The sequence below is a fragment of the Taurulus bubalis genome, assembly GCF_910589615.1.
Source record: "Taurulus bubalis genome assembly, chromosome: 10".
Taxonomy (NCBI): Eukaryota; Metazoa; Chordata; class Actinopteri; order Perciformes; family Cottidae; genus Taurulus; species Taurulus bubalis.
In genome coordinates, this window is record NC_136598.1 from 18,722,333 (window position 1) to 18,738,594 (window position 16,262).

General features: G+C 41.6%; 1 protein-coding gene across 1 annotated transcript in view; it reads left to right on the plus strand.

Moving 5' to 3' along the window:
- LOC306742490 (uncharacterized protein) overlaps positions 1–16,188 on the plus strand; it is a gene marked incomplete at both ends in the record, with an annotated part of 19,883 nt that extends 3,695 nt beyond the window's left edge. Inside the window, 17 exon segments of the mRNA XM_079224882.1 lie at positions 2,954–3,146; positions 3,253–3,394; positions 3,497–3,581; positions 8,541–8,698; positions 8,878–9,057; positions 9,363–9,528; positions 9,674–9,977; positions 10,144–10,295; positions 11,506–11,698; positions 11,828–11,969; positions 12,193–12,321; positions 14,524–15,059; positions 15,061–15,073; positions 15,202–15,280; positions 15,502–15,694; positions 15,801–15,942; positions 16,045–16,188. Coding sequence (XP_079081008.1) covers positions 2,954–3,146; positions 3,253–3,394; positions 3,497–3,581; positions 8,541–8,698; positions 8,878–9,057; positions 9,363–9,528; positions 9,674–9,977; positions 10,144–10,295; positions 11,506–11,698; positions 11,828–11,969; positions 12,193–12,321; positions 14,524–15,059; positions 15,061–15,073; positions 15,202–15,280; positions 15,502–15,694; positions 15,801–15,942; positions 16,045–16,188 — 2,951 coding nt within the window.
- Between the last annotated feature and the right edge of the window lie 74 nt (positions 16,189–16,262).

The following is a 16,262-nucleotide window of genomic DNA, read 5'->3' on the forward strand; positions in this document are numbered from 1 at the left end:
TTCAGTGCCCGGGAGTTATTGTCAGACCGACTCGTGCGTGTATTGAACACGGCGCGCTGCCCACTACACGGCACGTTCATACGGTCATGTGTGGACAGCAGACACTCCCTCTGCTATACAGACAGTTTTTTTGCATTATTACGGGCATGGCGGGAGGTCACACGAGGTGTGTGGACCGACCTGCGGAGCTATTTCAACCTTATAAGCACCAAGCCCCCCGCGCCTAAAACAGGGTTTTTAAACGTTTCCTTCATTATCTCTGCAACCACATGGTTGTTTAACGTCATTTAAATTGCTACAATACCGTAACCCTTGTGAGAAGAGACATGTGGTTTAAAAGAAGGTGTTGCAGATTGCGACACTCCGTGGAGCAATCTGCAATTACGCAGATGCCTCCAAACTCGCCGTTGCTGCGACGGACAATGCATGTTGTCCAAATCAAGCACAAGTCACATTTAGTTTAGGGCTGCAACTAACAATTATTTTAATAATTGATTATTGGTTGATTATTTTTCCGATGAATCGGATAAAAAAAAAACAACAACTAAAAAGCATTCATTTCCAACCCTTTATTGAAAAACAGAATTGACTAGGGATGGGTATCATTTGGGTTTTTTACGATACCGGTGCTAAACTGATACTTTTAAAACCGGTGACTAAACGGTGCCCGAACCGATACTTTGATACTTTTTTTTTCTTCAAATTGAACAATATATTAACTGTTTTAAAGTATACTATACTGTAAATATAAATAAATACAAAACACTTGACTTCAAACTACAGCTTCAAACCTTTTAACTTCAAACTATAAACAATATATATTTAAAAAAAAGAACCGACACAAGCATCAGGTGGCCTAATGGGGACCGTGTGAAACAGAATTTAGACACTGTTGGATTCTACAAACTGCTGCTTTACTGGACTACACGTCATCATTAATATCAACTGGGAGAGATCTCGTGTCTCCAGCGATCTGTGTGCGCGCTGCATGTGGTGTGTGAGCACTGGAAGCCCCGCCCCCTTGAGCCCCGCTCTGCATGCAGGCAGACAACAGAGCGGAGCAGCGAGTGCGCTCCGATCCGCGCTATTAAAGTATCGATACATCAAAATCGTATTGTTTTTAACGTACGGGTACCGCGCTACCTTTTTCGTATCGTTATACCGTGCAACATTACAGAGTAGTGTAAAAAAATCGGCTCAGGCACCAAAAGAAAGCACCGAAATCTGCGTTGCTTTTCGGTACCCTTCGGTATTCTCTTTAGGTTCATTTGACTTTTGATACCCTTCAAGAAGAAAACACAGTTTGCAGAAAGCCAAACAACGTGTTGGTTCACGGTGCCCAACCCTAGAACTGACTTCTTCAGTAACATCTTCAGAAAGTGCACAAACAGGTTGCTCCTTGAACATCCCTGAGCTGTTAATTAAAAAAATGAAATGAAAATGGACTAACACAAAAAACATACACATGTATGTTTTACATCTGCCAAATGTGAGCCCTTTTTACTGCAATGGATCTCCTTGGATCAGAGGCTGCATTTAGCATACCCTGCTTTATCAATATGTATGAAACACTGGGACAGTGGGAAGCTGTACTGCTCCTCTCATGTCTGTTTTCACCTCCACCTTCCTTAAACTCTTTCATTCACATCATCTGATCAATATCTGGGCCTCTTATGACCTTGAGATCACGTTGTTGGCTAAGCCCAACTACATCATTTGATTCATTCTACTTTGAGTAAAAGTAGTGTGCCTGCGTGAACTGAACCAGACCGGGGGGGGTTACGTCATGTTTCATCATGTTACGTTTTTTTCCAAGCAAGACTGAACTGTAACGGAACATAAAGTAACTTTAATGACAATACACAACCCGAACACGTTAGCTAACGTGATAGCAAGCTGACTAGCTACCATTAAAAACAAGTTTGAGGGAAATGAAGACGCTGAGGACATCTTAATGCTGATTGACCAAGACTCGTCACGTCACATCAAAGATGTTCTATTGCTAAGATCACCCTAAGATCAGCTTTTTCCGTGTATCACTCCAATGTCAGACACACTGGCCGACCAGTTGCTCTGCTCTTTTTTTTCTTCTCCGCGACTTATTGAATGCCGTAATAATCGCGCGCGACAACGAATCGATGATGACATTCGTTGCCAACTCTTTTGATAATTGATCGACCAGCCCCAGCTCGACCAGCAGCAGCGCTGTGGCTTGTTTATGATTAAATACGAGTGCAAATGTAAAAAGCTGAAACACAACCAGCATTTCACTCACCAGATGTACATAACCATCCATAACCCTATGTGCGAAAGGCGTCATCAGTAAATCTACCAGCAAGGCCTGAGAGTCTAGGTTCTAGCTTCTTCTCCTTCTTTCGTATGCTGCCACACTGACCAATCACAGCACATGTTAATGGTCATGCCGGGCCACTGACCAATCATACGTCTACGCCATTTCACAGACGGAGCACGTCAAAGAATACACCCAGCTTGTCAAACTAAAGATCTGATTTGTTGAAGTCCATGACAATCAACCACAACATCCACTCCCGGTGTACTTTAATCAGCAAAGGCCTGCTTAAACTGCTTTGCTGACATAGAGACCGATTGGAGGAAAGCTTCTCCTTCAAACCAGCTGCAATGCTGCAGGCTGAAGACTGCAGGCAGAGCAACAGAGGAAGACAGGAGCTGTGTAATGAGAAAATAAGCTGATTATTATAATACATGTATTGTATTTGTGAAAAACAATTAAATTATAAAAAAGCTATAACTTTGTAATTCTGTTTAGGCCAGTGAAGGCTTAGCAGGCCCTGACGGCCCACCACTGTTCAAATTACAGATTTTATTACAAAAGGGAAATGACTCGACAGCTTTTGGTGATGAATATCGAACCCATAATCTCAGTGCTCATTGTCATCTCTACTACAATAATCCGAAATCAATGTGTTGGCAGGGGCAGCAACAGCTTACGGTATCGGCTTCACTGAGGTGAGATGGGAACAGTGGGGAGAGCTGGCCCTGGGTGGTTTCTCTGGACTCGAGGCAGCAGCACTCTTCCTCATGACCTTCACTGGCAACATCTGGGTCTGCTACACTGGTTATGCCATTTTCAAGTGCCTGCACATGATGTTGATAACAATAGCCATGTAAGAGTGTTATAGTATGAAAAGGGTTGCTTCATCATAATCCTGACTCATTTTATTGAAGGCAGAGCCGGGAAAATTGCATTTAAATAACAATACTTATTATTAGGTACCAGATTGCAGCTGACCTGTCAATGGAAAGATATGCTCTGGTCTTCGGCGCCAACAACTTTGGAGCCTTGGCTCTACAGACGATCATCACTTCTATTGTTGTTGATAGTGGAGGACTGGGCCTCGACATCATCGCTCAGGTGAGGAGTCCGATCAGAAAATGCCATTTAGGGCTTCTGTAAATGTCGCAGAACTGTTTGTATGCCCACTCACCACCGCTATAAACGCTTTTGTTTTTACAGTTCACCATAAACGCCAGCTACTTCTCACTCATTGCTGTCGTTTATTCACTTCGAGGAACGTTTACCCTTTGGAAACTGCAGAGAAGCAACAAATCCACCACTCCAGTCAAAAAAGAGCCTCCAGACTCTGAACACAGATTCTAAATACAAGGAATTTTACTACAAGCTGAAATAATCACGTGTGCTTTGAATAGTTTGGTCATTTTTTTCTTACTTAAAATTCATTTTAATATATATAGATATATATACTGTATATATTTACAAATTGACTTAAAATTCTCTAATACCCAATGTAAGTGTTTTTCATCTCATTAGCCGTTCCTTTTACGAACCTTTTATGAACTGACTGTAGAAAGGAGTTCCTGGCCCATCCCGGATTTAGCAGTCACTCTTTTCCTCTCTTGCCAACAGAATAGGCTTTTTTTCTTCTTCTCTTCAGTGAGAACAGTTAACCTAAAAGTAACCTGCACAAATAAACAGTTTGGTTCTTCACAAATACAGTAAGTGGCAGTACCAATTAACTTATCAAAGCAACAGTTCTGTCTTAACAAATCTTATGTGTAAGATATAAATACTGTGCAAGCGCACCAGTTGTTGACCCTGTAGTGGAGCTGATTGGACGGATCGCTATAAGAAGGGATTCGTTGAAGAGCCTCCGGCTGGATATTGTACAGATGGACCAGCACCCGAGAAGAAAAGGAGATACACAAACACAATCATACTTATTACTACTTAGCATTGAGAGGAGGGTCAAAATAAATCCACTATCTATTTAAATAAAATCCAGCTTGAATCCAACCACTAGAGCTGTATTGTAATCATGTTATCAATAATCTATTCAGCAGAACTAAAAATGAGGAATAAGGTAACCGCTTATTCTCTTCGAACAACAGTCTTGGCTCATAGGACCTTCATTCTTCTGTATAAAACTAATTTCTTTACAAAAAAGAAAGCCCTCTTACTAACCAGGAAAGGGTTACTATAGACCATAGGTCCAGGCATGGCCTGCTAGAAAGGAGTCGCAACAGGCTTGGCATGACCAAAGGCTGGAAATCCTCCAATTGAATAGAATAGCATGACTTCAAACTGACATTTTTAAGGGATGCAAGTGCACTGAAAAGACAATCATTCAGTCAGATGCACATGCAAGCTTGACTGTTAGCATTATTGAAGCAGATATCTACACACACCGTTGGGTTGCTGGGGATACACAGGAGGCTGAGGAGGTTTGAACAAGAGTCAGACATGAGGCTTTAACACTTAGCAGTAAGTGCAGCACCAGTGTCCTCTGATCACCACACAGGAGCACAACATCCCCGCAGTGCAACAAGCGAGAGGAACAAGAGGGCAGCGTAAGAGCAGGGCCTCATTTCAACATGTTTATGCCACTGCCACACAAATGATCCCCTGTTGTTAGTGTGCTTCAACAAAACTTATCATGGCAGTAAGATGGTGACATTTTGTGGGGGAACAACTGTTTTAATTTTAGAGCACATACAGTCCACATTTCTTTTCAAACACAATGTGTATTCATGTGATGATTGTTCACAGAATGGGACTACCGATTCATGATCCACCCTCATTCTCTAATCACATCTGCAACCTGCTCTTGACAGTTCTTCCACAAGAGTAGAAAAACACTGAAGCACACTATATTTACCTGTAGTACACTGTACCTCAACCTGAGATTGCCCCTTGTTTTAAACATAACCTCTGACTTTATGAATCATTATGGATTTCAATGTGGGAGAACAATTTGCACAAACCATCAGAAAAAGAAAACAGCACACGCACAGCAGGCCATGCCAGGCAGGGCCTGCTGTGCCTGTGCTGTTGACATCCCAGTCTCTGGGCCAAACATGCCCCTGCAGTGACACAAAGCCAACACATAAGCTCATCATGGAACCCAGCAAAAACAAGTGTGATGTGAGTGTGGTCACTGTATGTTTGTAGGTCAAGTTGCTTTGGATAAAAGTACATTTTTTGTGAAGTTGCCAGATAGTTGATCATTAATTAATTAATTAATTAATTATATATATATATATATATATATATATATATATATATATATATATATATATATATATATATATATATATTTAATTAATTAATTAATTAATTAATTAAATATATATATATATATATATATATATATATATATATATATATATATATATATATATATATATATATTGACAAATAATAATGTTGTCTTGAATTGGCTGCATCAACATGAACATACATTATTACATTAAAACAATATTTGGTAGATTTAGGTGTTTGGTACCCACTATAGCAGGGGGCTTACTGCTCTGTGTGTGTTTTTTTGATGCCGTGTCTCACCCTTGTGAGGTGCTGGTGGTGTTGTAAACACTGGTAGCAGGGACTGATGGGCCAAACACAGTATCAAGCTCAGCGAGAGCAGCATAGCGGTCTCCCCTTGCTTGCACTCCTGACTGCTTCTGAGGCAAACCAGCTGCTCCTGCTGCTGCGGCTGAGCTCACCCCAACAGGAGCACCACCTCCTGGAATAAAAGCACATGACAGCAGAGTCGAGTTCAATCCACCTCAACTAAACCAATCTAGGAGGAAACTTCAAATAAAGACACAAACAAAAAGGGACGGAGATATCTGCCATATTCAACCTATTAAAAACAATGGGGAATACATCATTGTTAGCACATAAATACAGTTTGTAATATGAACAAAATAAACTAAAACCAGTATAATTCACAGATGCTTGAGTGCCAAAATTCAGCTGATTGAGACTGACTCAGACGGCACTGAATGCGCAGGTAGAGAATCCACAGCCTGCCACTGCTTAAAGGTCAACGGAAAACATTTGTGATCTGCCAACCATATATACACTACAGAATGGCTTAGAATTTCACTCCTCTAAATGCCTGACTTGAACACAGCATAGTCTTTGTGATCGTGAAGGGGAGGCAAGGCAATTTTTAACCATCACAGCAGTTAATTATCAACCAGTGGTTTAATTGCATTCTACGGAATATTGTTTGTTTAACCCTTGTGTTGTCTTGGGGGTCAAAATGACCCGTGTACGAGTGTATATGTATGTGTGTTGATGGGTCATTTTGACCCCAAGACAACACAAGGGTTAACTACCTTTAGGGACAAGTACAACCTATGTTGAGAGAAGGTTTGTATATCTGCTACTAATGTAAACACTTTAAGAATAAAAATGCCCAAAAGTGCTTTGATCCAATGCTTTTCCTGCTTGTGCTCGCCGCCCGTACACCTCTCAGCTGCCCCCGTGTACGTGCTGGGGCCAGGTCCATTTTGCACAAGAAAGACGGGTCTAATAAGCAGTTTAGCCAATCACTAATTAAAAGATATAAAATTATAAATGCGCAATTATTTTGCGCAGGTATCCTATTTTACAAATATTACTGGGTATAGTCCATAGCTCAAAAACACAAATATTGACAATTTGTATAATTTATTAATATTATTATATATATATATATTTTTTTTTTTGGGTTGGCTCAAGGTGGGTGGGGCTTTTTCCTCATCAAGGAATCATTGAGTATCATGTTTCTTATTTTATTATTTCTTACATAACATACTGGATTACTGAAAATGTATTAGGTTACTCATCATTAAAGTTATCAAGGGCACATTATTATTGTTTCCTAATTATTGCTAAATGGAAAGGATATGTCAGAAACAGTACAGTAACTGATTCAATCCTGTTTTTTATCATGCCTGATCTCTTTGAGTCGTTTTCTTTTCCTTCTTTATTTTGCATTGTCACTTTGTCATGTGCTTCAATTTGATCTAAACTCTAGACTGGTTCACAATAATGACAGCAACGACCAGAGCCTAGTATCCCTGTTCTCAACCAGCGAGGTTATCCACAGTGATTCAGAGATACAAGCACAAAAAGAGCAACAGTGAGACAGAAATTACATCCAGAGAGAGAAGGAACAGAGTGACTATATTAGATGATGGAAAGGGTGAAAACTGTTTAGCGGGCAAGCCCAGAGAGAGACTTACTGTGTGCAACCTGAAGAGGCAGACCAGTGGCAAACTCACCCATACTGCGGCTGGATGAAAGCACAGTGAATGCTGGCAGCCCAAAAAAAAATAAAAAATCAAAAGAGGGAGGGAGGAATGGGGCAATGAGCAATGTAAGACAGGGCGGAGAAAGAAAAGAAACAGTGTCGACTAAAGCAGAGATAAAAATGTCAAAGCGTCAAGTCAAAGCAAATCAACTGCTGCTAAAGCAAAGGGTGAAAAAAACACATGAAACAGAATGGACAGCTTAGGCCAGAGAGCAGAGTGATTCAGTGTCTGTGAGAAAGAGATTATCTTACAAAGCCACTAGAGAACAAATGGAGTTATAGATGATTAAAAAAAAACACCAAATGTGTTAACAATGACATGGAAAACCACTTAAGGTCAACGGAAAACATTTTTGATCTGCCAACCACCCTGTAGGCATTACTGGGCTCGGTACTGAGAAGGCCATCACTTTTCAATTGTTCAACTTTTCGATTGTTACTGTATAGGGAAACGACAATTACACGTTAGTCATTGCTTTTTAAAGAGCAAAGACAAAAAAAAAAAAAAAGACTATTCAAGAATTTCACTCCTCTAAATACGTGTCATTTGATTCACACTATATGTTTATGTTTGAAAACAATGCCAATTTAGGCACTTCTCCCCTTTAGAAAAAGATATCTACGAAGGCTTGCAGATGAAAATCAAGGACGGTTATTGTGTTCAATGTCAAGAACTCCGTTAGGGTTAACTGATTTGGAATGCAAAGGTTTGATGTTTAACAATATGTAATGGCTAACACAGAAAAACTAAAGATTTGGGATACTTGAGCTCAAAGGGGCCGGACTTGACACAGCATAGTCTTTGTGATCCTGAAGGGGAGGGAAGGGAATATTGTTCATTTACAGCGAATAAACTGAGGAAAAGTCCAGGTAGCCAGACTTCCGCCACAGTACAAGGTGTTCAGGCAGTGCTCCTGGAAATAAAAACAAAGACGATCTCGCTGGGAACTCGCTGCTGAGGTAAAAACATGAGCAGTTGTGCCAAACTGAGGTCCTCCAGCTGGGTTTACCCTACCGCTGTCCTGTCCCTCTATGGGTTTTTTGCTAACTGCAAAGTAGCAGAGCCCTTCCTCACGCCATACCTAATTGGACCAAACAAGAACATCTCTGAAGAAGTGGTAAGCTTGGCAGACAAATACATCCTGTTATGAACATGTCCACACCCAAAAGGTGTATCTTTTATCAGGAGCTCTTATTTGAGACCAACTGCTTCTTCTGTTTTTATTGTCAATGAGATATGCATGTCGTGGATGAGAGGCAGAACGTGTGTCCGGATCAGGATTTGACTTTCCCGCAGGTAACAAACTACCTGTTCCCCATCTGGACGTACTCCTACCTCGCCTCGCTTTTCCCCGTCTTCCTGCTGACTGACTTCCTGAGGCACAAGCCCCTCATTGTGGTACAGGGGCTCTTCATGGTCAACAACTCTGTCCTGCTAAGCTTCGCCCAGGGTCTGCCTGCTTTGACCTTACTTCAGGTGCACTGAAACATGTATTAATTAGTTTTGAGAAAGGTTGAATATAAATGTTCTTCATGTAAAACTAAACTTTTATTCAGAATAATCAAAGCTGCAGCACTTGTGATCCTAGAATGCACTTGAAGTTTATTAAAAAACAAAAGCATCTTATTTGTTAACAGACATAATAATACAGCGTTGCTGCACTGTTGCATATTACTAAAGATTAACTCCTAAAGATAGATTGCATTATGTTATGCATTACTTGTACAAGGTGTTTCATAATAGGCTGCAATCTCTTTAAAGCGGTCCCATCCCACCAACAGGTCAACTATGGTGTCATGACTGCCACAGAGGTGGCCTACTTTTCCTACATTTACAGTGTGATTCCAGTTGAGAATTACCAAAGAGCCACCGGCTACCTGCGAAGTGCAATGCTGGCTGGATATACATTTGGTGCCAGCTTGGGCCAAGTGCTGGTCTCCCTGGCAGGTAGGGCATCCCAGCCTATAATAAACAATGAAAGAAAAACATTTAATAAATATTGAGTCCCTTCTTTAAGATGAAGAATACTCTTCGAGACAGAAAATCTCCAATTTAAAAAAAAGTCTTGAGCAATTTTAACTCTAATCAACAGGAATAGACTACTTCTACCTCAATACTATCTCTCTGGGGCTTGCAAGCATGGCTTTCCTCATCTCCTTCTGGTTGCCTATGCCCCAGAGGAGCCTGTTCTTCAAAGCAACTGAGGGCGTGCAGTCCCAGCACAAGAGGCCTCTGGATGTGGACGGGCCTGAGGAGCCAGTGGTGGAGAAGGATGAGGCTGGCTCGGGGGAAGAGAAGATGGAGCACAACAGCAGTGCTGGCTGGTGCAGCAGGGAAAATGTGGCCACTGCGGGCCATCTGCTTTGGCAAAACTTCAGGGAGTCCTATTCTTCCAGGCATGTACTTTACTCGTCACACTTTGAGTACAGATCTGCTGAGCACAATTATTCATTGTGGTGTTTGTCTGTAAAGTATTCATATAGCAGTACTTTATTAGACTGTAGCATATCCTTCTAATAACAATCAGGGTTATAATATGTTTTATCAATGACCACCATGCAGGACTTTAGTCTGCTGGTCCCTGTGGTGGGCTTTGGCCACAGCAGGCTATGTGCAGGTTTTCAACTACATCCAGCTAATGTGGAACCATATAGAACCATCTGCCACATCATCCATCTACAACGGAGGTGTGGAGGCTACGTGCTCCCTTGTGGGTAAGACCGCTGTGTGTGTGTGTTTGTGTGTGTGTGTGTGTGTGTGTGTAAGTGTGTGAGAGAGAAAAATCATACAGAAAGACCCAAAAACATTTTATGCTTCTCATTTCTGATAAAAATCATACTTGAGCTTACTTCGGTATCACCGTATACAGTTCTTTAAACATAAGTCTGGTGATGTTATAGATTTTTCTTAATGTCAACATATGCCATGAAAAACATTAATCCTACTAATCTTTATTGTCTGTATTGCATTGGTACATTTTGTTCCTTTGTGTCGTGGACCTCCATTGTTGCCAAAAACACATCAATAAGCTTCACTGGATGATAAGTAAAGCACTATCAACTCTTCTTTGAGTAATACTTCTTCAAAGCAAGAGCGCCAAGCAAACTATGTTTTTTTACATCTTAGTACTGACGAACTACCATGTTGTTGGTTTCGGTCTGGGATGGGATTTGCTGACAATAACAGAAACAGAAATATCACCATTTTTTTATATAAATACAAGCTGGCAAAAATAGTATTGTGGAAAAAGGAAAAACCACTCAAACGAAAACAAAAATCTAAGTTTTCTCAGAATAATGTGCACAGAATGTAAAAAAAAAAAAAGCGAAAGTTGCTTTTGGACCCTATAATTTCACAGAAGAAGAGTCTAAAAGCAGGGGATGACTGATTTTAATTAACACAGGGGAGGGCAGAAGACTGCAGCGCAACCACAATATTTATAAATATATAGAACAAAATACAATTTAACAAGGCTATTAAAGGCTGATGGCACATAGATCTATAAAAACATGCAATTAAAAGAAGACAACCATGCTATTGGTTATACGGGATACCTGATTAAACGGAAAATGTGTATTGATTTTGAAAGGGAATAGCGGCACCGTGGTCCTGTTGGCTTCCACTCAACCCGGCTCAGCATGAGAAGAAGAGGAGTAATTGCCTCAATTAAGGAGATGGAGCGATAATAGATTCTCAGATTATTGCTGATAGTTGATTCCAAGAGCTGGGTGAAAGTGGTTCATCATAATAAGCCAGCAAAGGCATGATGAGTGTGCATAAAGCTTTGCTTTTGCACTAACGCTAAAGGAAAGAAATGTTGTTAGGATTAATGAATGAATCACAACAAGGATGCGCAGGCACAGCGGAGGTTGTGTCCACTGGAATGCCGGATTAATCACGTCATCCTTCCTTTTCATGGGCTAGGTGCTGCAGCAGCCTTCTCCGTGGGCTACATCAAGGTGACCTGGGCCGTGTGGGGAGAGCTGGCATTAGGGATTTTCTCAGCCATAGCGACGGGTGCTGTGTTTCTGATGGCGCTCACCAGCAGCATCTGGGCATGTTATGCTGGTTACGTCATATTCAAGTCCTGCTATATGTTTCTCATCACCATCACAACGTAAGCTCACTGTAGAATATCTCCAACTCCAATTTCTATTCTGCAGTGTTACTCTGACCCATTTCTGTAGATGGAGGAACAACACACAGCGTAGTTCTCTCAGAGATGATAAGCACTTCTTCATTTTAGATTTCAGATCGCATCCAACCTCTCCAGGGAGTGCTATGCCTTGACCTTCGGGATCAACACTTTTGTAGCTCTTTCACTGCAGACAATTACAACATTCATAGTTGTTGATAAAGCTGTGCTGGGACTGGACATTGTGACACAGGTACGTGCACAAACAGCATTCATCTATCAATTACACTAAATGGCAGAACACAGGGAATTCACTCTGAATCAAGAATGTAAACTGATTTCTGTTGAATAACAAACACTGTAATGTGAGGAGAGGGCGACATCTGGTGGTTATCATGCACTATTACACGCAGACAGGTTTAATGAAGATTAACTACAACAATACTGTTGAGGATGACTGAGGGCTTTCTCTGCAGTTCCTCGTCTACGGCAGCTACTACGCCATCATCTCCGTGCTCTTTCTAATTCGAGGGACCTACACCGCCTGTAAAAATTCACGCAAGCCTGAGCCAATAGAAACCATGGAACAAGAGTCCAGTTTGGAGGTGATCTTTGCCGAGCGTTTCTGACCAAGATCAACAGACTGTTTGTGTTGTCCGGATAATACTACATGAGAAGGTGATCAATCTATTTGTTTAAGAGGAATAAAACAATCATACTTCAACAGTATGTTGATAAACAACACTGTTGTCCTAGTTGCTCAATGACCTCATTCCTCATCACAGTTTAACACACACACACACACACACAATTTGACTTCAACAGGATACACTCTTCGTTATAATAAGAGGAACTTGATTACTTCTTATGAAGCAAAGAGTATTTTAGCAAGTTAAGGTTTTCAGCTGAAAGGCAGATTCTCCTTCATGCACAGACGAGAGCAGAGCGACGTTGCAGTATATAAACAACTGATAGCGGGTGCCAAGCCTCATGAAGTTAGAGGATTCACTAGTCACAACAGTTCCCCTTCCCAAAGCACACTCATCGTTACTGTCCCTGCTGAAGCCACAGAAGTCTTCGTCCTCTGTGTCCGAGTTGAACAGCAACAATACTGCTTCCTCATTTTGCAGATCAATGACCCCAGCCTCGTATTCTGGGGCATGCTGGGTCGAGGTTCCTGCTGATGCGTCGTCTGCTACAGGTGCACACCAAACTTCAGCTTTAGAAAATCCGTTGATGATCGTAGATTTCGTCACTTTTCCCCATGCTGTCACAACCCACTGACAGACCTACGCGAAAGTGGCTCGTCGCATGCGTCCGGTTTTCGTAAAAGACTTCTCACCACTTGTCATCCACTGCTCCTATTCAGTACGCAGTGCCACTTTGAACGGACATTTAACACTGAAGTCAAGCAGCTGAAGATATTTTGTAGTGCCGCAACGGCTGCTAAATTTAGAGTCTAATTAGCCGCACCGATATTTAAGCCGCACGGGTCAAAGTTGAGGAAAAAAGTAGTGGTTTATAATTTAATTTTACGGTATTAAATCATACTACACAAATGCAAAATCAACTTTTAGGTTATACTCATTATTTATATACGCTCCGTCAGTGGCGGCTCGTGGCAATTTGTTTTGGTAGGGCCAACTAATCCCAGTATGATTCAATGCAAAAAAAGGTATCACACATTACTACTTTGCAGTTAAATATTTAACATTTATTCCAATACTTTGACATAATAATGACATCTTAATAATACAATTCAGTGTATTATAATTATTGGGGATGGGTATCGTTTATATATTTTTATCATATATAAAAAAAACACTTGACTTCAAACTACAGCTTCAAACTTTTTAACTTCAAACAATATATATATATATATATATATATAGGCTCAGCTGCAGAGAGAGAGAGAGAGTAGAGGGGCGATTCAGGGAACAGGTGCTGGGATGAGGGATAATCCTTTTCAAAGAGAGTTGGCGGTTGAGGAGAAGGGGGTGTGAGCAGAGGCGACGTGGCCGAAGCAGCTGGTTGCCAGGAGCAGAGACCGGCGGAAGCTGGTGCACTCGGGAGCGAGGCCGAGAGCGCACAGCAGACAGATCAATAAAGTACATTAATAACCCGCAAATCCGAAGCTTGTTGCCCTTTTGTGCCGCCCGAGACTCACGGGAGTGACGAAGTACGTTACAAAGCTCAACACTTCATAAAGGTTTCCCTCAACCAGGCAAGACGGACAGAGTGGCACACAGAGGAATACTTAGACACATACACACCTGAGATGAAGAACAGCAGAAGATGGAGGCGGTGAGGAGGTGGAGGAAAGACTGGAGGTATCCCACTGCTCTGCTGTGCATTAATGGATTCTTCAGCACAGTTGAAACCATGGAGCCTTTCATCATCCTATACATGACAGGACCAGACAATAATCTGACAATAGAAGAGGTATCAACAAAAGAGTAAATTACAATTCATGAATCAGACATATATAATTATGTAAATCAGACAGTCAAAAGAGTAATCATGGATGAGTAAGTACAGAATTTAATTTTGCCTAGTCAGTTTTGAACCAAACTAAAATTACTTAATTCATAATGCTAGTTTTTATTTTGTTTCTTCCTGTTATGGTTATTGTTGTGGCTTTTAGTGTTTGTTTTTATCATGTAAAGTTTACCGCTATACAAATAAAATGTAGCATTATTATTAATAATTTACTAAACTTTTGGGGCTTTAAGAAACTACATTTACATGTTCAGTGACAAATAACTAAGTTCGTGAATTACATGACATGACTTTTTTTTTTTTAAACTGTTGTGGATCTGAAGCATTATCGGAAGGCCACCTCTTACGTCCGCAGTGTCCAGCTCCTGGGGTACACGGTGGGCTCTGTTCTGGGCCAGCTGCTCGTCAGCTTCGACCTCCTGTCATACGACAACATCATGGTGCTGACTCTAGTTCTCATTGCCGTCGCTCTTCTCGTGTCCTGCCTCCTGCCGATGCCACAGCAGAGTATGTTCTTTCACCGCAGACGTGCAAGACAGAAAATAGCAACAGAGGGAACAACGAGGCACGCGGATGGGACAACAGAACACACAGGCAGCACAAAGGTATCACTAGGAAAAATAAGAGACAAGAAGGTGGAGGAAGGGAAAACCGAGGATGACGCAAGACCAGGACTGGATGATAAAGGGCCCCCGGCTGAGGACCCTGAGGAGTCTGTTGGTGCAGAGAGATGCAGCAAAGTCCTCCTCCAGCTGTGGAGGGACTTCCGCCAGTGCTATTCCTCCAGACAGATGCTCTACTGGTCAGTGTGGTGGGCAATGGCCACCTGCGGCTATAACCAGACTCAACTACGTTCAGGTCAGTTGTGAAGACAAAAAAAGGTTGAAATGAACACCTGCTCTGTACATATTCATCAAGCGATTACTTTAACGTGTGCAATAACTATCTTCCAATCACCTAAAGGATCTCTGCAATGTACCCTGCAGGTGCTGTGGGAGCATGTGCAGCCTTCTCAGAACTTCAGCATCTACAATGGAGGCGTGGAGGCCGTGTCCAACCTGTTGGGTAAGCTACACATTTTAGGTTTCCAGTTTATTTAAGGTTTCCAGTGCAGAAAACAGCCCATGAAAGTAAATTATTTCATACCATGTTTAAATTACAGATTTTATTACAAAAGGGAAATGACTCGACAGCTTTTGGTGATGAATATCGAACCCATAATCTCAGTGCTCATTGTCATCTCTTGTCATCTCTAATACAATAATCCGAAATCAATGTGTTGGCAGGGGCAGCAACAGCTTACGGTATCGGCTTCACTGAGGTGAGATGGGAACAGTGGGGAGAGCTGGCCCTGGGTGGTTTCTCTGGACTCGAGGCAACAGCACTCTTCCTCATGACCTTCACTGGCAACATCTGGGTCTGCTACACTGGTTATGCCATTTTCAAGTGCCTGCACATGATGTTGATAACAATAGCCATGTAAGAGTGTTATAGTATGAAAAGGGTTGCTTCATCATAATCCTGACTCATTTTATTGAAGGCAGAGCCGGGAAAATTGCATTTAAATAACAATACTTATTATTAGGTACCAGATTGCAGCTGACCTGTCAATGGAAAGATATGCTCTGGTCTTCGGCGCCAACAACTTTGGAGCCTTGGCTCTACAGACGATCATCACTTCTATTGTTGTTGATAGTGGAGGACTGGGCCTCGACATCATCGCTCAGGTGAGGAGTCCGATCAGAAAATGCCATTTAGGGCTTCTGTAAATGTCACAGAACTGTTTGTATGCCCACTCACCACCGCTATAAACGCTTTTGTTTTTACAGTTCACCATAAACGCCAGCTACTTCTCACTCATTGCTGTCGTTTATTCACTTCGAGGAACGTTTACCCTTTGGAAACTGCAGAGAAGCAACAAATCCACCACTCCAGTCAAAAAAGAGCCTCCAGACTCTGAACACAGATTCTAAATACAAGTAATGTGCTTTTGGTCCTCACTGTGTTCAAGTTGCCACATGCCGATTTAAAAGCACAACAGATTAAA